This window comes from Cherax quadricarinatus, chromosome 58 (assembly GCF_038502225.1).
Source record: "Cherax quadricarinatus isolate ZL_2023a chromosome 58, ASM3850222v1, whole genome shotgun sequence".
NCBI lineage: Eukaryota > Metazoa > Arthropoda > Malacostraca > Decapoda > Parastacidae > Cherax > Cherax quadricarinatus.
In genome coordinates, this window is record NC_091349.1 from 5,772,140 (window position 1) to 5,797,451 (window position 25,312).

General features: G+C 47.4%; 1 protein-coding gene across 24 annotated transcripts in view; it reads right to left on the bottom strand.

The window, feature by feature from the left end:
- The window catches only part of sif (still life), a 1,051,963-nt gene that overhangs the window by 310,400 nt on the left and 716,251 nt on the right, over positions 1–25,312 (bottom strand). For 22 of the 24 annotated variants that reach the window (XM_070097567.1, XM_070097564.1, XM_070097583.1 and 19 more), the window contains 4 exons: positions 11,557–11,700; positions 5,070–5,252; positions 2,315–2,463; positions 265–373 (listed from right to left, as the gene is read on the bottom strand). In XM_070097567.1, the coding sequence (XP_069953668.1) occupies positions 265–373; positions 2,315–2,463; positions 5,070–5,252; positions 11,557–11,700 (585 nt within the window). The remainder of the gene's footprint in view (positions 1–264; positions 374–2,314; positions 2,464–5,069; positions 5,253–11,556; positions 11,701–25,312) is intronic. The other 2 variants (XM_070097568.1, XM_070097565.1) reach the window with 1 other exon arrangement.

The window sequence follows — 25,312 nt, forward strand, 5'->3', positions numbered from 1 at the left end:
CTATTATCTCCATGGGGAAGTGGAACAGAATTCTTCCTCCGTAAGCCATGCGTGTTGTAAGAGGCGACTATAATGCCGGGAGCAAGGGGCTAGTAACCCCTTCTCCTGTATAAATTACTAAATTTAAAAAGAGAAACTTTTGTTTTTCTTTTTGGGCCACCCTGCCTCGGTGGGATACGGCCGGTGTGTTGAAAGAAAGAAAGAAGATAAATGTAATACTAAATAAACTTAATAGCTTATGAGAAAGCATAGCTCATAACTCACCTGATTGTCTGGAAGGTTAACCTTGTACTGTTTCTCCCCTTCAAGCTGCTGTTGCATCTGTAGCGACCGCCGAGATGAGACACTATTGCTGCGGGATAGCATTGGTGCCCTGAAACAAGTGAATTTCAATCGAAAGAATGACTCTTATATCCTATATTCCTTCTCTCAGAAGTGAAGCAAGATGACAGAGCAATAACTCCCCACATACAACATGTAGCATATATAGTACACCTTATTCAGCAGACTCAATTTAATGGACTTCAGAAATATAGGACAAAATCCATTAGGTCAGTTGATTCACAGACAACAGACAACATCTGTTGTTTACAGAATTCTCCTTTACTGTTATGATCACGGCAAAACAATTCTATCTCTATCCACCAGTCATCCGTTACCCCCCCCCTCTATTTGTCTGTTAAATGGGTTTATTCTATGACTTCTCATATATTTCTACTAGAATCATATATCGTGTGTCCAGGGATCGCATTTCCAATAAATCAGACTGGAATATTATACAGAAGTCCAAGTTGTGTGGAAACTGACAGGTCAATCATGCTGTAAAATTGGCGATGGCTTTTGGGGACTGCCTGTTATTTGGTGGTCCAACAAGTCAGCATGGATGAGCGAAGCCCATTTTGACAAGTGGTTTATGCATTATTTTATTCCTTCAGAGAAAACTACCTGCACCAAGAGAACCTTTCATTCAAAGTTCTCCTCTCTTCACAATTGATAATTACCATATGCATCCCTCAAATGTAAATGCTTTGTTTTAACGACCAAGTGCAACATCTGATACAACCACTGGGTTGATGAGTGATTAAGACATTTAGTCCCACTACACACACAAATGCATGAAGTCTCACTGCAGGAATAGACGACAAATTAACAACTGGAGTGCCAGAGTTCTGGTGCCAATTTAGCATTGCAGATGCAAAAACCCACATAAAAGTGTCATGGGATGAAGTTCCTCAAACAATAAATGAAGGCTGGAGAAAATTACAGCCCAGTGTGGTGAAGGATTTCACCATTTACATACCCCCAGTACAACCATCAACTACTGACAACTCTGTATCCACATAAATACAAGAACCACTCAGCCATCCACATCAACCCCTTCTCCCTCCTATACATATTTCCAGGTCAACAAGCATTAGCAAACAGAATTAAGAATACAGTAAGATCAAATTGATTTACACAGTATTTTTGCTACCTGTAATGGATGTGTTTTTTTACTGTATAAACCTCACTAAATCTGATTAGGCCTGGTTGTGCCACATCAACCCTATCCACACATTTTTCAGATCAATATGCAAAGAGAACTAGAATGTAAGGCATGGAAAGCTTCAAGATTTTTGGCAAATTATAAAATTAAGATAAGCTTGTTTGCTTTTCATTAGAGGTGTCATGAACCAAACCCCTTCTCTTGTATAAATTACTAAATTTAAAAAGAAAAACTTTCATTTTTCTTTTTAGGTCACCCTGCCCCAGTTTGTTGAAAAAAAAAAAAAATAAAAGACGCTTCCTCTGAACATATTTGTTTGGAATTCCTCCTTTTTTCTGCAACACTGCAAGTTCCTTAGAATGTGTTGATTGCAACAAGAAAGGTCTAGAGCTCTCATTCAACTCTCCCCGTGGTTGTTTTGCATACAGTAATGTATTGAGAGACGCATATAATCTTCTTGTTTATGAAAGACAGCAGTAACCCGTATTGGAGATGAGGAAAGCAAACACAAAATGAGGCATTATCCCACGTGTAAAAATGTAATGTTAATTTTACCCATTCTATTCCCCCTTTTTGACTATGCATAATTTAACCAGCCAGTTTCTCTACACACCATTACCGTAGCTCAACACATTTATCTACCCTGTTGCTCATTTCTCTTGTTCACTTCCTCAGTATGGTCTATCAACTTTCAGTCTGAACTTTACTCACTTCAATTCTGCAAACTCAGAACTGAAGTTTTATTAAATTCATACTGTCACATCTTTTTAATTTGATTGCTGAACAATTCTCAGTACACACTTGCATTGAAAGAAATGTATAACATACCTGCGTTTGGTTGCTCCTCTACCTGCGAGAAGATTATTGAGCAGGGAAGGACTTCTGGCACATATGTATGCATGGAAGCTGCTGACAGTAAATACCCCAAGACGATTAAGAACTGTTTTGGTGGTGCGAGACACATGCGTTAGCAGACCCTGAAAACAAGTGGGGATAAGGTATGACAAGTTCACTCTCACGACTCACGAAATCATAATAACACGACTGCCAACACACCAGCTGACTTAGATAAAGATAAAGAGTGGCATATGTACTGGCCTAGAGTTCAAACCCTACCTGTTCTATGGTTTGATAAGTAGTTCACTCTGGTTGTTTTATTATGCTCTCTACACTCACATGGATGACAGTCACCTCTTACCCATCTTGTAGGTAGCAGTCATCTTCAACCCTTTCTGTGAGTAGTAGTCACCCCATACCCATCCTAGACATACTAGTCAAAATATTAGAGAACACAATGGGTCCAGGGACTAGGCCTCAACATTCTGTTAGTTAAGCAAGACTTAATATCAATGAACAACTGTAGATACAGTAGGTCAGTAAGACACTAATGGACTATTTACGTATATGTATACATTTACATTATCCATGGAGGCAAAGAAGGGAATGTATGAAAGTATAGTGGTGCCAACACTCTTATATGGGTGTGAAGCTTGGGTTGCAAATGCTGCAGTGAGGAGGCAGTTGGAGGCAGTGGAGATGTCCTGTCTAAAGGCAATGTGTGGTGTAAATATTATGCAGAGAATTTGAAGTGTGGAAATTAGGAGGTGGTGTGGAGTTACTAAAATTATAAGTCAGAGGGCTGAGGAGGGGTTGTTGAGGTGGTTTGGTCATTTAGAGAGAATGGATCAAAGTAGAATGACTTGGAGAGTGTATAAATCTGTAGGGAAAGGAAGGCGAGGTAGGGGTCGTCCTCAAAAAAGTTGGAGGGAGGGGGTAAAGGAGGTTTTGTGGGTGAGGAGCTAGGACTTCCAGCAAGCATGTGTGAGCGTGTTAGATAGGAGTGAATGGAGACGGAATGGTTTTTGGGACCTGACGAGCTGTTGGAGTGTGAGCAGGGTAAAGTTTAGTGAAGAGATTCGGGAAAACTGGTTATTTTTATATAGCCGGACTTGAGTACTGGAAATGGGAAGTACAATGCCTGCACTTTAAGTAGGGGTTTGGGATATTGGCAGTTTGGAGGGGTATGTTATATATCTTTATATGCTTCTAAACTGTTGTATCTGGGTGCCTCTGCATAGACAGTGATTATGTGTGAGCAAGGTGAAAGTGTTGAATGATGATGAAAGTATTTTCTCTTTGGGGATTTTCTTTCTTTTTGGGTCACCCTGCCTTGGTGGGAGATGGCTGACAAGCTGTGTAAAGGCTAAAACTATTGGTTGATTTTCTTTATTTTCAATAAGTTATATCACTTGTGCATCTATTAGGGACACCAAACCATACCATGGGCGGGGTTTGAACCCATGATCAGAGAGCCTCAGAACTCCAGACCGTCACATTAGCCACTGGGCCAGCTAGCTAACCTTCCTATGGTGTAGAAATATACCTAGTTGGATGAATCTTATTAAGCTAGCTGGCCCAGTGGCTAACGCGACAGTATGGAGTTTTGAGGCTCTCTGATCGCAGGTTCAAACCCCACATGTGGTATGGTTTGTTTGCAATTGTGTCATTACAATTTCGTGAGTCATAGGGACATCAAACCTACAAAGCAAATGAAACAGAAATGCTAAAATATATCCTCCTAATGTCAAAAAATGGAAGTGGAAAAAAAAAATCAGACTAAAAGTTAGAGTAATTGTCTTCATGCAAAACAAACTAATCTCAAATTTCATACACAAAGAAAGAACAGATGCAGGATGGCAGACTTACAAAAGTGTTTAAAAGGTGTGTTGTAACAAGTGAAGAAGTGTTGCAATAAGTGAAATGTTGAAATAAGTGAAGATGTGTTGCAATAAGCAAAGATGTGTTGCAATAATTGACATGACTACTGGAGACTACAGTATAACAACACTTTACTATTCACTTAATACTAAAGACAGGAGAGCACACTGTTTACTCTGTTTCTGTAAAATGCTGGTCACCATCTTCAACACTGTACAGCAAGAAAATAAGAAATACTGTACAGTGAAAGTTAAAATATATGTACTACTGTAATCTCATGTAATGAAGATATAACAGCTGTAAGAAACATTCAAGATTCTTTCAACTTCTTTTCAGGCACAAAACATAAACAGTTTCTCCTTACTTAGTGACATACTCATTTACTGTCAACTTGGACTTACAACGAGTTCTCTGACCAGTAGGCAGACCTAAATAATGTATATTTGAGCTAATTTCCTCTATTCTGTTTATTACGATATACAGTACACTACTGTATAAACTTTTAAAAATATACTAAAAATGCTAAAAATGGTGAAAAGGTGACATTAACCCTTAAATTGTCCAAACGTAGATCTACGTACACGTGCGTAGCACTCCGACCTTGATTTTCCCCATTTGAAAGCATGTAAAAAAAAAAAAAAGTAGATCTACGTTCGGAGCCTGCCGCATGTCAACGTACATCTACATGTGGACAGTTTAAGGGTTAAAACAATATCAAAGATGGATGACACAAACCCACTACCATTACAATATGCTCCTTGCTTAGCGACGAATTCGTTTACCAAACTGGTCTTAGGAACTGAACTCCGTCATTAAGTGAGGAGAGGCAGTATATAAAAAAAATTGGTTATTAAAACTAGGGTACCTTTGGATTGGGCAGTTCACCGGTCTGTAATGAGGCCATGTAACAGCGAAGACGGAACTGCTCACAGTGGAGTCGTTCAAGGTTCTCCTCCCACTGCATGATCTGACCCATGATCTGCTGCTTGCTCTCAGCGTCTGACACCACTGACAGCTGCAGCTCTGCCATGTGCTTCAACTTGGAGTCCTGCAAACAAAAAAAAATTAAGTGAATCTTTTTTTTTTTTTTTGAACAAGAAGAGTCACAGTACAATATTTGTGTGTGTGTGTGTGTGTGTGTGTGTGAGATAGAGAGAGAGAGAGAGAGAGAGAGAGAGATAGAGAGATAGAGAGAGAGAGAGAGAGAGAGAGAGATAGAGAGATAGAGAGATAGAGAGATAGAAAGATAGAAAGAGAGAGAGAGAGAGAGAGAGAGAGAGAGAGAGAGAGAGAGAGAGAGAGAGAGAGAGAGAGAGAGAGAGAGAGAGAGAGAGAGAGAGAGAGAGAGAGAGAGAGAGAGAGAAACATGGTCATGGAAGGTTCAATATGACCAGCCAACACAGTTTGAAGCCTATCTACCACCAATCAAGAATACTTTAATACCTAAAAATTAGAAATTAAAATATTCTTCACTCTAATCCTCAAATTAGGTAATAAAATAAAGTATCAGCATATACACACAAAAGAGAAACACACCTCATGGTGTATACATACTATGTAAAGTTTTATACACATATGGTGTATACAACTTAAAAAAAAAGGAATAAAAGTAACATCCATAATTATTAAAAGACATGATTTTTTATTATTTAATTTTTATTATGGCATATTAAAACATTTAATAAAGAGTAATAATAAAAGTTGATTGCCTTTCCTGTATTTTTTTTCATTTGACCCTAAGGCAGATTTTGTAAAGTTGAAGGCACAGTGCCAAGACCTGGAGTGCCACCTCTGGAAGAGTGCCAAGAAAATACCTGATTGGTTGTACTTAATGAAAAAAATAGCTGAGAGAATGGTCCTTCACTCCAGTTGTGTTGCAGCAGCTGTGTACTCAGCTAGTTGTGGTTGCTGGGGTAGAGCCACAGCTCTTGGCCCTGCCTCTTCGCTGATTGCTACTAGGTCCACACACACTCCCTGCTCCATGAGCTCTATTGTATGTACTTCCTCTTAAAGCTATGTATGGATCCTGCCTCCACTACTTCACTCTCTAGATTCTTCCACTTCCTGGCAACTCTCCGATGAAATACTTCCTAACATCCCTTTGACTGTTAGAGCAGCTGTGTGTTACAGTAGCTGTGTTACTTTCAATATGAATCCTGAGAGTTTATCTTAATCCCTGTTTTAGGGATTACAGTATCCTTGTCTGGTGGTGTTAATAGTTATGGTGCAGCCTTAAACCCTCGTGTAATCTACAGGTCTGAAACCCCATTAGCTAACCAACCCGGCCTATGGCATAGTACTGTTGCTTTTTAAGATTTCCTCCTGTGACGAGTTTCAAAACAATGTCAAGTCACTACACAATGTCACTGTCACTACTTCTAGTACTACTTATGCTACCAGCATTACCTCTACAACTACTTCTCCACTTCCTTCCTTCTTCCTCTCTTGGTCCCTTCCCTGTCCCCTTCTCCTATATGTACTAGCTCCCTCACTTTTGTGTGCTAGTATGACTTGTAAATGATCCAAGTCGGATCAAAACGTTATTACAAGCTTCTCTCTCCTATGCACAGGTAACTCGACTGGTAGTGCACTCAGCTCACACAGTGAGGTCCATAGTTCAATCCCTGGTATGAGTGGAAACATTGGGACATGTTTCCTTAAGACACCTGCTGTCCCTGTTCACTATCAGTAAGTAGGTACCTGGGTGTTAGTCACCTTATACCTGCTGTCAATGTTCACCCAGCATAGTACTCACTTCCATCCTGTTCCTCATCCTCATGTCTGACACAGACAGGGATGTAAGCCACAGCACCGTGTCTTCCTTTGCGGATGACACCCGAGTTTGCATGACAGTGTCATCCATCAAAGACACTGCAAGTCTCCAAGAGGACATCAACCAAATCTTTAAATGGGCTGCAGAAAACAATATGAAGTTCAACAAAGAGAAATTTCAATTACTCTCATATGGAAAACTCAAGGAAATTAAAACTGTATCAGAGTATAAAACAAATTCCACCCACACAATAGAGCGAAAAATTAATGTGAAGGATTCGGGAGTGATAATGTCAGAGGACCTCACTTTCAAAGATGACAACAATGTATCTACCACATCTGCCAGGAAAATGATAGGATGGGTAATGAGAACCTTCAAAACTAGGGATGCCAAGCCTATGATGATTCTCTTCAAATTGCTTGTTCTCTCTAGGCTGGAACATTGCTGTACACTAACTGCCCCTTTCAAGGCAAGTGAAATTGTAAACCTGGAGAATATAAAGAAAACTTTTCATGGCACATGTAGGTACAATAAAGCACCTAAATTACTAGGAATGGTTGAAGCCCCTTGATTTGTATTCCCTGAAATCCAGGCGAGAAAGATACATGATAATATATACAGTGGACCCCCGCATACCGTACGCATCGCATACCGTTCAATCCGCATACCGCTTGCTTTTATCGCAAAACTTTTGCCTCGCATACCGCCCAAAAACCCGCTCACCGCTCTTCGTCCGAGATGCATCCAATGTGCGCCCTTAGCCAGCCTCACATGTGCCGCCAGTGGCATTGTTTACCAGCCAGCCTCCGCGGTAACATCCAAGCATACAATGGGAACATTTCGTATTATTACAGTGTTTTTGGTGATTTTTTCTGGAAAATAAGTGACCATGGGCCCCAAGAAAGCTTCTAGTGCCAACCCTACAGCAATAAGGGTGAGAATTACTATAGAGATGAAGAAAAAGATCATTGATAAGTATGAAAGTGGAGTGCGTGTCTCCGAGCTAGCCAGGTTGTATAATAAACCCCAATCAACCATCGCTACTATTGGTGGTACAGCTGCTGCTGCTGTTGTACCACCGTCAGCTGCTGCTGCTACTGTAGTACTGTCTGCTGCTGCTGTAGCATCGTCTGCTGCTGCTGTAGCATCGTCTGCTGCTGCTGTAGCACTGTCAGCTGCTGCTGCTGTTGTACCACCGTCAGCTGCTGCTGCTGCTGTTGTAGTACCGTCTGCTGCTGCTGTAGTACCGTCTGCTGCTGCTGTAGCATCGTCTGCTGCTGCTGTATCACTGTCAGCTGCTGCTGCTGCTGCTGTAGCACCATTGTTGGTGTGGCTTATTGAGAATACCAAGAAACAATTAACCCCAGAGGATTTGCCACCCAGGATAACCCAAAAAAGCCAGTGTCATCGAAGACTGTCTAACTTATTTCCATTGGGGTCCTTAATCTTGTCTCCCAGGATGCAACCCACACCAGTCAACTAACACCCAGGTGAACAGGGAAAAATGCCTGGAACTAGTGCTCATATTGGTGAATTTAAAGCCAGCAAAGGTTGGTTTGAGAGATTTAAGAATCGTAGTGGCATACACAGTGTGATAAGGCCTGTTCTGGAAGAAAATGCCAAACAGGACCTACAGTACTCAGGAGGAAAAGGCACTCCCAGGACACAGTGTCTCATCAGTCATTGCTGCATCTTCAATAAAGGTAAGTGTCATTTATTCTTCATTTAGTAGAGTAGTACATGCACAATATATACTGTGCATGTACTACTCTACTATTGTGCATGTATCCTTCTTTTTGTGTGTAGGAAAATGTATATTTCATGTGGTAAAATTTTTTTTTTCATACTTTTGGGTGTCTTGCACGGATTAATTTGATTTCCATTATTTCTTATGGGGAAAATTCATTCGCATACCGATCATTTCGCATAACAATCAGCCCTCTTGCACGGATTAAAGTCGCTATGCGGGGGTCCACTGTACTTGGAAAATCCTAGAGGGACTGGTTCCAAATTTGCATACAAAAATCACTACCTATGAAAGCAAAGGATTAGGCATGAGATGCAACATTCCCCCCCCCCCTCCCAATGAAATGCAGGGGTGCCATGCGTACGCAAAGAGACAACATGATAAGTGTCAGGGGCCCACGACTGTTCGACTGCCTCCCACCATACATAAAGGGGATTACCAATAGACCTCTGGTTGTGTTCAAGAAGGCGCTGGACAGACACCTAAAGTTAGTACCTGACCAGCCGGGCTGTAGTTCGCGTGCGGCCAGCAGTAACAGTCTGGTTGATCAGGTCCTGATCCACCAGAAGGCTTGGTCACAGACCAGGCCGCAGGGGCATTGACCCCCAAAACCCTCTCCAGGTATACTCCAGGTATCCAGTAAGTAGGTACCTGGGTGTTAGTCACCTTACACCTGCTATCCCTGTTCTCCTAACAGTACGTAGGTACCTGGGTGTTGGTCGACTGGTGCAGGTCACATCCTAGGAATAAAACTAACCTAATTTGCCAAAAATGCTCTGCAAGATGGGTCCTACACAGATGACAGCAAGGAAATGAGTGAGCTACTCAAGTCCCAATATGACTCAGTTTTTAGCAAGCCGCTAACCAGACTGAGAGTCGAAGATCAAAATGAATTTTTTATGAGAGAGCCACAATATTTGATTAACACAAGCCTATCCGATGTTATCCTGACTCCAAATGACTTCGAACAGGCGATAAATGACATGCCCATGCACTCTGCCCCAGGGCCAGACTCATGGAACTCTGTGTTCATCAAGAACTGCAAGAAGCCCCTATCACGAGCCTTTTCCATCCAATGGAGAGGGAGCATGGACACGGGGGTCGTCCCACAGTTACTAAAAACAACAGACATAGCCCCACTCCACAAAGGGGGAAGTAAAGCAATAGCAAAGAACTACAGACCAATAGCACTAACATCCCATATCATAAAAATCTTTGAAAGGATCCTAAGAAGCAAGATCACCACCCATCTAGAAACCCATCAGTTACACAACCCAGGGCAACATGGGTTTAGAACAGGTCGCTCCTGTCTGTCTCAACTATTGGATCACTACGACAAGGTCCTAAATGCACTAGAAGACAAAAAGAATGCAGATGTAATATATACAGACTTTGCAAAAGCCTTCGACAAGTGTGACCATGGCTTAATAGCGCACAAAATGCGTGCTAAAGGAATAACAGGAAAAGTCGGTCGATGGATCTATAATTTCCTCACTAACAGAACACAGAGAGTAGTCGTCAAAAGAGAAAAGGCCAAGGCAGCTACGGTGAAAAGCTCTGTTCCACAAGGCACAGTACTCGCTCCCATCTTGTTCCTCATCCTCATATCCGACATAGACAAGGATGTCAGCCACAGCACCGTGTCTTCCTTTGCAGATGACACCCGAATCTGCATGACAGTGTCTTCCATTGCAGACACTGCAAGGCTCCAGGCGGACATCAACCAAATCTTTCAGTGGGCTGCAGAAAACAATATGAAGTTCAACGATGAGAAATTTCAATTACTCAGATATGGTAAACATGAGGAAATTAAATCTTCATCAGAGTACAAAACAAATTCTGGCCACAAAATAGAGCAAAACACCAACGTCAAAGACCTGGGAGTGATCATGTCGGAGGATCTCACCTTCAAGGACCATAACATTGTATCAATCGCATCTGCTAGAAAAATGACAGGATGGATAATGAGAACCTTCAAAACTAGGGAGGCCAAGCCCATGATGACACTCTTCAGGTCACTTGTTCTATCTAGGCTGGAGTATTGCTGCACACTAACAGCACCTTTCAAGGCAGGTGAAATTGCCGACCTAGAGAATGTACAGAGAACTTTCCCGGCGCGCATAACGGAGATAAAACACCTCAATTACTGGGAGCGCTTGAGGTTCCTAAACCTGTATTCCCTGGAATGCAGGAGGGAGAGATACATGATTATATACACCTGGAAAATCCTAGAGGGACTAGTACCGAACTTGCACACGAAAATCACTCACTACGAAAGCAAAAGACTTGGCAGACGATGCACCATCCCCCCAATGAAAAGCAGGGGTGTCACTAGCACGTTAAGAGACCATACAATAAGTGTCAGGGGCCCGAGACTTTTCAACTGCCTCCCAGCACACATAAGGGGGATTACCAACAGACCCCTGGCAGTCTTCAAGCTGGCACTGGACAAGCACCTAAAGTCAGTTCCTGATCAGCCGGGCTGTGGCTCGTACGTTGGTTTGCGTGCAGCCAGCAGCAACAGCCTGGTTGATCAGGCTCTGATCCACCAGGAGGCCTGGTCACAGACCGGGCTGCGGGGGCGTTGACCCCCGGAACTCTCTCCAGGTAAACTCCAGGTAATAACAAGGGGCGTTCTATATAGTATGTCAAAGATGTGAGCTATGGTCTGTATATGTTGTACATATATTTGTAGAAATAAAGATCATTATTATTACTGTGTGTGTAAAATAAGGGGACACGGTAGTGTCCCTTGCCAAGATTTCCTGTTGTGCTGAGTTTCAAAACAATGTCACCTGGTAATGGCTAAAAAATAAGGAGAATGCAACTGACCGATTCGATGGCTCTGTCAATTCTGAAGATTTCTTCCTGAAGGAGGTGTAGCGTGCCTGTCTTGCCTCTGTGTCTGGCGAAGGCTGCAGCACAGGCGCTGTGAATGCTGTTGACCCAGTTCTCCAGCTCAACCTGACATGGCGCCTGTAAATAATAGGTGAGTATATGGAGGTTTGTACAAACAGATGAATACAAGTATGTGAGTACAAACAGTTGAATACAAGTAGTTGATGCTAAGAGGTGAGTACACACACACAAAAATGTACGTATGATTTACTCACAATTCAGAAACAAGAATACATTCGTTTCCCCTTGTTGCCCTTGTCCCTCCTACTACTGCATCCCCTTTCCTTCCCCTCCTTCCTTCCCCTCTTCCTACTCTACCCTACCTTCTTTCCCCTCTTCCTATACTGCCCCACCTTCCTTCCCCTCTTCCTACTCTACCCCACCTTCCTTCCCCTCTTCCTATCCTACTCCACCTTCCTTCCCTTCTTCCTATACTGCCCCACCTTCCTTCCCCTCTTCCTACTCTACCCGAGCTTCCTTCCCATCTTCCTATCCTACCACACCTTCCTTCCCCTCCCCTTACTCCAATTTCCTTCCCCTCTTCCTACCCTACCCCACCTTCCTTCCCTTCCCCTTACATAAGAACATAAGAAAGAAGGAACACTGCAACAGGCCTACTAACCCATGCAGAGCAGGTGCATGTCCCCCTCCCCCGGATTAGCCCAATGACCCACCCAGTCTGGTCACCTCCACTCAAGGAGCACGGCACCAGACCCAGCAGCACAAGCTAGTCAGGTCTAACTCACACCCACCCACACCCCCTCATGTATTTATCTAATCTTCCTTCCCCTCTTCCTACCCTATCCCACCTACCTTCCTCTCTTCCTACCTTACCCCACCTATCTTTCCCTTTTCCTACCCTACTCCACCTACCTTCCCCTCTTCCTACCCTACCCCACCTACCTTCCCCTCTTCCTACCCTACCCCACCGACCATCCCCTCTTCCTACCCTACCCCACCCCACCTTCCTTCCCCTCTTCCTACCCTACCCCACCTACCTTCCCCTCTTCCTACCCTACCCCACCCCACCTTCCTTCCCCTCTTCCTACCCTCCCCCACCTACCTTCCCCTCTTCCTACCCTACCCCACCAACCTTCCCCTCTTCCTACCCTACCCCACCAACCTTACCCTCTTCCTACCCTACCCCACCAACCTTCCCCTCTTCCTACCCTACCCCACCTACCTTCCCCTCTTCCTACCCTACCCCACCTACCTTTCCCTCTTCCTACCCTACCCCACGTTCCTTCCCCTCTTCCTACCCTACCCCACCTACCTTTCCCTCTTCCTACCCTACCCCACGTTCCTTCCCCTCTTCCTACCCTACCCCACGTTCCTTCCCCTCTTCCTACCCTACCCCACCTTCCTTCCTCTCTTCCTACCCTACCCCACCTACCTTCCCCTCTTCCTACCCTCCCCACCTACCTTCCCCTCTTCCTACCCTACCCCACCTACCTTCCCCTCTTCCTACCCTCCCCCACCTACCTTCCCCTCTTCCTACCCTCCCCCACCTACCTTCCCCTCTTCCTACCCTCCCCCACCTACCTTCCCCTCTTCCTACCCTCCCCACCAACCTTCCCCTCTTCCTACCCTACCCCACCAACCTTCCCCTCTTCCTACCCTACCCCACCTACCTTCCCCTCTTCCTACCCTCCCCCACCTACCTTCCCCTCTTCCTACCCTCCCCCACCTACCTTCCCCTCTTCCTACCCTCCCCCACCTACCTTCCCCTCTTCCTACCCTCCCCCACCTACCTTCCCCTCTTCCTACCCTCCCCCACCTACCTTCCCCTCTTCCTACCCTCCCCCACCTACCTTCCCCTCTTCCTACCCTCCCCACCTACCTTCCCCTCTTCCTACCCTACCCCACCAACCATCCCCTCTTCCTACCCTACCCCACCTACCTTCCCCTCTTCCCTACCCTCCCCCACCTACCTACCCCTCTTCCTACCCTCCCCACCTACCTTCCCCTCTTCCTACCCTACCCCACCAACCTTCCCCTCTTCCTACCCTACCCCACCTACCTTCCCCTCTTCCTAACCGACCCCACCTTCCTTCCCCTCTTCCTACCCCTCCCCCCACCTTCCTTCCCCTCTTCCTACCCTACCCCACCAACCTTCCCCTCTTCCTACCCTCCCCCACCTACCTTCCCCTCTTCCTACCCTCCCCCACCTTCCTTCCCCTCTTCCTACCCTACCCCACCAACCTTCCCCTCTTCCTACCCTCCCCCACCTACCTTCCCCTCTTCCTACCCTCCCCCCACCTTCCTTCCCCTCTTCCTACCCTCCCCCACCTACCCTTCCTCCTTCCCCTCCTTCCCCACCCTACCTTCCCCTCACCTACCCTTCCCACCTACCCTTCCCCACCTCCTCCCCACCCACCATCCTCCCCTTCCCACCCTCCCACCTATTCCTCCCCTTCCTCCATACCCCTCCCCACCTACCTTCCCTCCCCTTCCTACCCTCCCCACCCACCTTCCCCTTCCTACCCTCCCCACCCACCTTCCCCTCACCTCCCCCACCCCTCCCACCTCCCTCTTCCTACCCTCCCCACCTACCTTCCCTCTTCCAACCCTCCCCACCCCACCTACCTTCCCCTTCCTTAACCCTCCCCACCCCACCTTCCCTTCTTCCTCCCTCCCCACCTCCCACCTTCCCCTTCTTCCTACCCTCCCCCACCTACCTTCCCCTCTTCCACCCTCCCCCACCCCACCCCACCTTCCCTTCCTCCTCTCCCCCCACCTCCCTCCCACCCTCCCCACCTTACCCCTCCCTTCCTACCCTCCCCACCCCACCTTCCCCTCTTCCTCTACCCACCTTCCCACCCCACCTACCTCCCCTTCCCACCCTCCCCTCCCCACCTACCTTCCCTCCTTCCCACCCTACCCCACCTACCTTCCCCTTCCTACCCTACCCCACCCTACCCCTCCCCTTCCCACCCTCCCCTACCTTCCCCTTCCTTCCCACCCTCCCCACCTACCTTCCCTCTTCCCCTACCCCAATCCCCCACCTTCCCCTTCCCCTTCCTCCCACCCCTCCCCACCCCATCCTACCCCTCCCCTCTTCCCCTTCCACCCTCCCCACCCACCTTCCCTCTTCCCACCCTACCCCACCTTACCTCCCTTCCCTTACCCTCCCACCCCTCCCACCTTACCCCCTTCCCCTTCCTCCTCCCAATCCCTCCCACCCCACCCCTCCCCACCTTCGCCTCTTGCTACCCTTGCCCTCATACCTTCCCCTCTTCCTACCCTACCCCACCTACCTTCCCCTCTTCCTACCCTACCCCACCTACCTTCCCCTCTTCCTACCCTACCCCACCTACCTTCCCCTCTTCCTACCCTCCCCCACCTACCTTCCCCTCTTCCTACCCTACCCCACCTACCTTCCCCTCTTCCTACCCTCCCCCACCTACCTTCCCCTCTTCCTACCCTCCCCCACCTACCTTCCCCTCCCTCCCACCCACCCTCCCTTCCCCACCCCTCCCTCTTCCCTTCCCACCCTCCCCTCCCCCACCCACCTTCCCTTCCCCTTCCCCACCCCACCCCCCTACCTTCTCTCTTCCTACCCTCCCCACCCACCTTCCCCCTTCCACCCTACCTTCCCTCTTCCTACCCTACCCCACCTACCTTCCCCTCTTCCTACCCTCCCCCTCCCCACCTACCTTCCCCTCTTCCTACCCTCCCCCACCTACCTACCCTCCCCCACCTACCTTCCCCCTCTTCCTACCCTACCCCACCTACCTTCATCCTCTTCCTACCCCTCCCCCCACCTACCTTCCCCTCTTCCCTACCCTCCCCCACCTACCTTCCCCTCTTCCTACCCTCCCCACCGACCTTCCCCTCTTCCTACCCAACCCCACCTACCTTCCCCTCTTCCTAACCCTACCCCCACCTACCTTCCCCTCTTCCTACCCTACCCCACCTACCTTCCCCTCTTCCAACCCTACCCCCACCTACCTTCCCCTCTTCCTACCCTACCCCACCTACCTTCCCCTCTTCCTACCCTCCCCCACCTACCTTCCCCTCTTCCTACCCTACCCCCACCTACCTTCCCCTCTTCCTACCCTACCCCCACCTACCTTCCCCTCTTCCTACCCTACCCCCACCTACCTTCCCCTCTTCCTACCCTACCCCCACCTACCTTCATCTCTTCCTACCCTCCCCCACCTACCTTCCCCTCTTCCTACCCTCCCCCACCTACCTTCCCCTCTTCCTACCCTACCCCACCTACCTTCCCCTCTTCCTACCCTACCCCACCTACCTTCCCCTCTTCCTACCCTACCCCACCTACCTTCCCCTCTTCCAACCCTACCCCACCTACCTTCCCCTCTTCCTACCCTCCCCCACCTACCTTCCCCTCTTCCTACCCACCCCCACCAACCATCCCCTCTTCCTACCCTACCCCCACCTACCTTCCCCTCTTCCTACCCTCCCCCACCTACCTTCCCCTCTTCCTACCCTACCCCACCTACCTTCCCCTCTTCCTACCCTACCCCACCTACCTTCCCCTCTTCCTACCCTACCCCACCTACCTTCCCCTCTTCCTACCCTCCCCCACCTACCTTCCCCTCTTCCTACCCTCCCCCACCTACCTTCCCCTCTTCCTACCCTACCCCACCTACCTTCCCCTCTTCCTACCCTACCCCACCTACCTTCCCCTCTTCCTACCCTACCCCACCTACCTTCCCCTCTTCCTACCCTCCCCCACCTACCTTCCCCTCTTCCTACCCTACCCCACCTACCTTCCCCTCTTCCTACCCTCCCCACCTACCTTCCCCTCTTCCTACCCTCCCCCACCTACCTTCCCCTCTTCCTACCCTACCCCACCTACCTTCCCCTCTTCCTACCCTACCCCACCTACCTTCCCCTCTTCCTACCCTACCCCACCTACCTTCCCCTCTTCCTACCCTACCCCACCTACCTTCCCCTCTTCCTACCCTACCCCACCTACCTTCCCCTCTTCCTACCCTCCCCCCACCTACCTTCCCCTCTTCCTACCCTACCCCCACCTACCTTCCCCTCTTCCTACCCTCCCCCACCTACCTTCCCCTCTTCCTACCCTACCCCACCTACCTTCCCCTCTTCCTACCCTCCCCCACCTACCTTCCCCTCTTCCGACCCTACCCCACCTACCTTCCCCTCTTCCTACCCTCCCCCACCTACTTCCCCTCTTCCTACCCTTCCCCACCTACCTTCCCCTCTTCCTACCCTACCCCACCCACCGTCCCCTCTTCCTACCCTACCCCCACCTACCTTCCCCTCTTCCTACCCTACCCCCACCTACCTTCCCCTCTTCCTACCCTCCCCCACCTACCTTCCCCTCTTCCTACCCTACCCCACCTACCTTCCCCTCGTCCTACCCTCCCCCACCTACCTTCCCCTCTTCCTACCCTCCCCCACCTACCTTCCCCTCTTCCTACCCTACCCCCACCTACCTTCCCCTCTTCCTACCCTCCCCCACCTACCTTCCCCTCTTCCTACCCTCCCCCACCTACCTTCCCCTCTTCCTACCCTCCCCCCACCCACCTTCCCCTCTTCCTACCCTCCCCCACCTACCTTCCCCTCTTCCTACCCTCCCCCACCTACCTTCCCCTCTTCCTACCCTCCCCCACCTACCTTCCCCTCTTCCTACCCTCCCCCACCTACCTTCCCCTCTTCCTACCCTCCCCCACCTACCTTCCCCTCTTCCTACCCTCCCCCACCTACCTTCCCCTCTTCCTACCCTACCTACCTTCACCCTACCCCACCTACCTTCCCCTCTTCCAACCCTCCCCCACCTACCTTCCCCTCTTCCTACCCTCCCCCACCTACCTTCCCCTCTTCCTACCCTCCCCCACCTACCTTCCCCTCTTCCTACCCTCCCCACCTACCTTCCCCTCTTCCTACCCTACCCCACCTACCTTCCCCTCTTCCAACCCTCCCCCACCTACCATCCCCTCTTCCTACCCTCCCCCACCTACCTTCCCCTCTTCCTACCCTCCCCACCTACCTTCCCCACTTCCTACCCAACCCCACCTACCATCCCCCTCTTCCTACCCTCCCCCCACCTACCTTCCCCTCTTCCTACCCTCCCCCACCTACCTTCCCCTCTTCCTACCCTCCCCCACCTACCTTCCCCTCTTCCTACCCTCCCCCACCTACCTTCCCCTCTTCCTACCCTCCCCCACCTACCTTCCCCTCTTCCTACCCTCCCCACCTACCTTCCCCTCTTCCTACCCTACCCCACCCTACCTTTCCCCTCTTCCTACCCTCCCCCACCTACCTTCCCCTCTTCCTACCCTACCCCACCTACCTTCCCCCTCTTCCTACCCTACCCCACCTACCTTCCCCTCTTCCTACCCTCCCCCACCTACCTTCCCCTCTTCCTACCCTACCCCCACCTACCTTCCCCTCTTCCTACCCTACCCCCACCTACCTTCCCCTCTTCCTACCCTCCCCCACCTACCTTCCCCTCTTCCTACCCTACCCCACCTACCTTCCCCTCTTCCTACCCGACCCCACCGACCTTCCCCTCTTCCTACCCCTCCCCCCACCTACCTTCCCCTCTTCCTACCCTACCTACCTTCACCCTACCCCACCTACCTTCCCCTCTTCCTACCCTCCCCCACCTACCTTCCCCTCTTCCTACCCTCCCCCACCTACCTTCCCCTCTTCCTACCCTCCCCCACCTACCTTCCCCTCTTCCTACCCTACCCCACCTACCTTCCCCTCTTCCTACCCTCCCCCACCTACCTTCCCCTCTTCCTACCCTCCCCCACCTACCTTCCCCTCTTCCTACCCTACCCCCACCTACCTTCCCCTCTTCCTACCCTCCCCCACCTACCTTCCCCTCTTCCTACCCTCCCCCACCTACCTTCCCCTCTTCCTACCCTACCCCACCTACCTTCCCCTCTTCCTACCCTCCCCCACCTACCTTCCCCTCTTCCTACCCTCCCCCACCTACCTTCCCCTCTTCCTACCCTACCCCACCTACCTTCCCCTCTTCCTACCCTCCCCCACCTACCTTCCCCTCTTCCTACCCTCCCCCACCTACCTTCCCCTCTTCCTACCCTCCCCCACCTACCTTCCCCTCTTCCTACCCTACCCCACCTACCTTCCCCTCTTCCTACCCTCCCCCACCTACCTTCCCCTCTTCCTACCCTCCCCCACCTACCTTCCCCTCTTCCTACCCTACCCCACCTACCTTCCCCTCTTCCTACCCTCCCCCACCTACCTTCCCCTCTTCCTACCCTCCCCCACCTACCTTCCGTCCCTCACAAAACAAACACACCAGGCTGAGCTCACAGTGAAAGTCGTAATGAAAAAATGAAAGACAAAAATTCACCCAGTATGTGTATGTCAGTGTATACACACTGTGAGGTGTATGTCAGTGTATACACACTGTGAGGTGTATGTCAGTGTATACACACTGTGAGGTGTATGTCAGTGTATACACACTGTGAGGTGTATGTCAGTGTATACACACTGTGAGGTGTATGTCAGTGTATACACACTGTGAGGTGTATGTCAGTGTATACACACTGTGAGGTGTATGTTAGTGTATACACACTGTGAGGTGTATGTTAGTGTATACACACTGTGAGGTGTATGTCAGTGTATACACACTGTGAGGTGTATGTCAGTGTATACACACTGTGAGGTGTATGTCAGTGTATACACACTGTGAGGTGTATGTTAGTGTATACACACTGTGAGGTGTATGTCAGTGTATACACACTGTGAGGTGTATGTCAGTGTATACACACTGTGAGGTGTATGTTAGTGTATACACACTGTGAGGTGTATGTCAGTGTATACACACTGTGAGGTGTATGTCAGTGTATACACACTGTGAGGTGTATGTTAGTGTATACACACTGTGAGGTGTATGTTAGTGTATACACACTGTGAGGTGTATGTCAGTGTATACACACTGTGAGGTGTATGTCAGTATACACACTGTGAGGTGTATGTCAGTGTATACACACTGTGAGGTGTATGTCAGTGTATACACAGTGTGAGGTGTATGTTAGTGTATACACACTGTGAGGTGTATGTCAGTGTATACACACTGTGAGGTGTATGTCAGTGTATACACACTGTGAGGTGTATGTCAGTGTATACACACTGTGAGGAGTATGTCAGTGTATACACACTGTGAGGTGTATGTCAGTGTATACACACTGTGAGGTGTATGTCAGTGTATACACACTGTGAGGTGTATGTCAGTGTATACACACTGTGAGGTGTATGTTAGTGTATACACACTGTGAGGTATATGTCAGTGTATACACACTGTGAGGTGTATGTTAGTGTATACACACTGTGAGGTGTATGTCAGTGTATACACACTGTGAGGTGTATGTTAGTGTATACACACTGTGAGGTGTATGTCAGTGTATACACACTGTGAGGTGTATGTCAGTGTATACACACTGTGAGGTGTATGTCAGTGTATACACACTGTGAGGTGTATGTCAGTGTATACACACTGTGAGGTGTATGTTAGTGTATACACACTGTGAGGTGTATGTCAGTGTATACACACTGTGAGGTGTATGTCAGTGTATACACACTGTGAGGTGTATGTCAGTGTATACACACTGTGAGGTGTATGTCAGTGTATACACACTGTGAGGTGTATGTTAGTGTATACACACTGTGAGGTGTATGTCAGTGTATACACACTGTGAGGTGTATGTCAGTGTATACACACTGTGAGGTGTATGTCAGTGTATACACACTGTGAGGAGTATGTCAGTGTATACACACTGTGAGGTGTATGTCAGTGTATACACACTGTGAGGTGTATGTCAGTGTATACACACTGTGAGGTGTATGTCAGTGTATACACACTGTGAGGTGTATGTTAGTGTATACACACTGTGAGGTGTATGTCAGTGTATACACACTGTGAGGTGTATGTTAGTGTATACACACTGTGAGGTGTATGTCAGTGTATACACACTGTGAGGTGTATGTTAGTGTATACACACTGTGAGGTGTATGTCAGTGTATACACACTGTGAGGTGTATGTCAGTGTATACACACTGTGAGGTGTATGTCAGTGTATACACACTGTGAGGTGTATGTCAGTGTATACACACTGTGAGGTGTATGTTAGTGTATACACACTGTGAGGTGTATGTCAGTGTATACACACTGTGAGGTGTATGTCAGTGTATACACACTGTGAGGTGTATGTCAGTGTATACACACTGTGAGGTGTATGTCAGTGTATACACACTGTGAGGTGTATGTTAGTGTATACACACTGTGAGGTGTATGTCAGTGTATACACACTGTGAGGTGTATGTCAGTGTATACACACTGTGAGGTGTATGTCAGTGTATACACACTGTGAGGAGTATGTCAGTGTATACACACTGTGAGGTGTATGTCAGTGTATACACACTGTGAGGTGTATGTCAGTGTATACACACTGTGAGGTGTATGTCAGTGTATACACACTGTGAGGTGTATGTTAGTGTATACACACTGTGAGGTATATGTCAGTGTATACACACTGTGAGGTGTATGTTAGTGTATACACACTGTGAGGTGTATGTCAGTGTATACACACTGTGAGGTGTATGTTAGTGTATACACACTGTGAGGTGTATGTCAGTGTATACACACTGTGAGGTGTATGTCAGTGTATACACACTGTGAGGTGTATGTCAGTGTATACACACTGTGAGGTGTATGTCAGTGTATACACACTGTGAGGTGTATGTTAGTGTATACACACTGTGAGGTGTATGTCAGTGTATACACACTGTGAGGTGTATGTCAGTGTATACACACTGTGAGGTGTATGTTAGTGTATACACACTGTGAGGTGTATGTCAGTGTATACACACTGTGAGGTGTATGTTAGTGTATACACACTGTGAGGTGTATGTCAGTGTATACACACTGTGAGGTGTATGTCAGTGTATACACACTGTGAGGTGTATGTCAGAGTATACACACTGTGAGGTGTATGTTAGTGTATACACACTGTGAGGTGTATGTTAGTGTATACACACTGTGAGGTGTATGTCAGTGTATACACACTGTGAGGTGTATGTCAGTGTATACACACTGTGAGGTGTATGTCAGTGTATACACACTGTGAGGTGTATGTTAGTGTATACACACTGTGAGGTGTATGTTAGTGTATACACACTGTGAGGTGTATGTTAGTGTATACACACTGTGAGGTGTATGTTAGTGTATACACACTGTGAGGTGTATGTCAGTGTATACACACTGTGAGGTGTATGTCAGTGTATACACACTGTGAGGTGTATGTCAGTGTATACACACTGTGAGGTGTATGTTAGTGTATACACACTGTGAGGTGTATGTCAGTGTATACACACTGTGAGGTGTATGTCAGTGTATACACACTGTGAGGTGTATGTTAGTGTATACACACTGTGAGGTGTATGTCAGTGTATACACACTGTGAGGTGTATGTCAGTGTATACACACTGTGAGGTGTATGTTAGTGTATACACACTGTGAGGTGTATGTCAGTGTATACACACTGTGAGGTGTATGTCAGTGTATACACACTGTGAGGTGTATGTCAGTGTATACACACTGTGAGGTGTATGTCAGTGTATACACACTGTGATGTGTATGTCAGTGTATACACACTGTGAGGTGTATGTCAGTGTATACACACTGTGAGGTGTATGTCAGTGTATACACACTGTGAGGTGTATGTCAGTGTATACACACTGTGAGGTGTATGTTAGTGTATACACACTGTGAGGTGTATGTCAGTGTATACACACTGTGAGGTGTATGTTAGTGTATACACACTGTGAGGTGTATGTCAGTGTATACACACTGTGAGGTGTATGTTAGTGTATACACACTGTGAGGTGTATGTTAGTGTATACACACTGTGAGGTGTATGTCAGTGTATACACACTGTGAGGTGTATGTCAGTGTATACACACTGTGAGGTGTATGTTAGTGTATACACACTGTGAGGTGTATGTTAGTGTATACACACTGTGAGGTGTATGTTAGTGTATACACACTGTGAGGTGTATGTTAGTGTATACACACTGTGAGGTGTATGTTAGTGTATACACACTGTGAGGTGTATGTTAGTGTATACACACTGTGAGGTGTATGTTAGTGTATACACACTGTGAGGTGTATGTTAGTGTATACACACTGTGAGGTGTATGTCAGTGTATACACACTGTGAGGCGTATGTCAGTGTATACACACTGTGAGGTGTATGTCAGTGTATACACACTGTGAGGTGTATGTCAGTGTATACACACTGTGAGGTGTATGTCAGTGTATACACACTGTGAGGTGTATGTCAGTGTATACACACTGTGAGGTGTATGTCAGTGTATACACACTGTGAGGTGTATGTCAGTGTATACACACTGTGAGGTGTATGTCAGTGTATACACAATCATAATTCCAAATCAATATATTCATAAGGAAAAGCTAAACCCGTAAGGATAATAATAAAGTGCCAGGGGAATGGTAGTTGGGGGGGGGGGTTGTACTGAGTCATAATGCAAGGAGAGAACAGTGCCAGTCAGTGCCAGTCAGTACCAGTCAGTGACAGTTAGTGCCAGTCAGTGCCAGTCACTGACTGGCATCAAGTGACCTTCACTAGCATCAGGGAGCCAGTTACATCCGGTTTAAATCCTTAAATATTATTATTATTATTATCACACTGGCCGATTCCCACCAAGGCAGGGTGGCCCGAAAAAGAAAAACTTTCACCATCATTCACTCCATCACTGTCTTGCCAGAAGGGTGCTTTACACTACAGTTTTTAAACTGCAACATTAACACCCCTCCTTCAGAGTGCAGGCACTGTACTTCCCATCTCCAGGACTCAAGTCCAGCCTGCCGGTTTCCCTGAACCCCTTCATAAATGTTACTTTGCTCACACTCCAACAGCACGTCAAGTATTAAAAATAATTTGTCTCCATTCACTCCTATCAAACACGCTCACGCATGCCTGCTGGAAGTCCAAGCCCCTCACACACAAAACCTCCTTTACCCCCTCCCTCCAACCTTTCCTAGGCCGACCCCTACCCCGCCTTCCTTCCACTACAGACTGATACACTCTTGAAGTCACTCTGTTTCGCTCCATTCTCTCTACATGTCCGAACCACCTCAACAACCCTTCCTCAGCCCTCTGGACAACAGTTTTGGTAATCCCGCACCTCCTCCTAACTTCCAAACTACGAATTCTCTGCATTATATTCACACCACACATTGCCCTCAGACATGACATCTCCACTGCCTCCAGCCTTCTCCTCGCTGCAACATTCATCACCCATGCTTCACACCCATATAAGAGCATTGGTAAAACTATACTCTCATACATTCCCCTCTTTGCCTCCAAGGACAAAGTTCTTTGTCTCCACAGACTCCTAAGTGCACCACTCACCCTTTTCCCCTCATCAATTCTATGATTCACCTCATCTTTTATAGACCCATCCGCTGACACGTCCACTCCCAAATATCTGAATACATTCACCTCCTCCATACTCTCTCCCTCCAATCTGATATCCAATCTTTCATCACCTAATCTTTTTGTTATCCTCATTACCTTACTCTTTCCTGTATTCACTTTTAATTTTCTTCTTTTGCACACCCTACCAAATTCATCCACCAATCTCTGCAACTTCTCTTCAGAATCTCCCAAGAGCACAGTGTCATCAGCAAAGAGCAACTGTGACAACTCCCACTTTATGTGTGATTCTTTATCTTTTAACTCCACGCCTCTTGCCAAGACCCTCGCATTTACTTCTCTTACAACCCCATCTCTAAATATATTAAACAACCACGGTGACGTCACATATCCTTGTCTAAGGCCTACTTTTACTGGGAAATAATTTCCCTCTTTCCTACATACTCTAACTTGAGCCTCACTATCCTCGTAAAAACTCTTCACTGGTTTCAGTAACCTACCTCCTACACCATACACTTGCAACATCTGCCACATTAAATATTTCATAAATAAAATTGTGGTTAGCAGTCCAGCAGTCCAATATATATATTTACACACACACACACACACACACACACACACACACACACACACACACACACACACACACACATATATATATATATATATATATATATATATATATATATATATATATATATATATATATATATATATATATATATGAGAGCTCCGCTGTCTGTAGCCTCCTCCTCGCTGCAATGTTCAAATCCCACGCCTCCTCACATCCACATAAAGTTTTCCTGGTACTATTATTCTCGGACATCCCCATTTTCGCATCCACTGATAAAATTATTCTTTTTCTTTTCCTCTCCACAGTTACCTGAACACATCATGTTTCTTTAGCCCCGCTCACCTATCCTACAGTTTGACTTGCAGAAGCAGTTGCTGACATGTCACATCACTTCCAAATATCTAGATACATCAACTTCCTCCATATTCCCTCTAATCTGATATTCATTCTATCACTGTCTAGAATTTTTGTTACTCTCATCACACTGCTCTTCTGTACATTCACTTGTAATTTCCTTCTTTTACACTCTCCCAAATTCACTCACCAACCTCCAAAGCTTGTTTTCATAATCTCCCGGAAGAAGTGTCATCAGCAAACAGCAACCGTGATGTCTCCCACTTTGTATCAGATCCAACATCTTTCAAACCCTTTCACAGCAGTGCTTCACTGTCTTTGAGTTAATTACTGACGT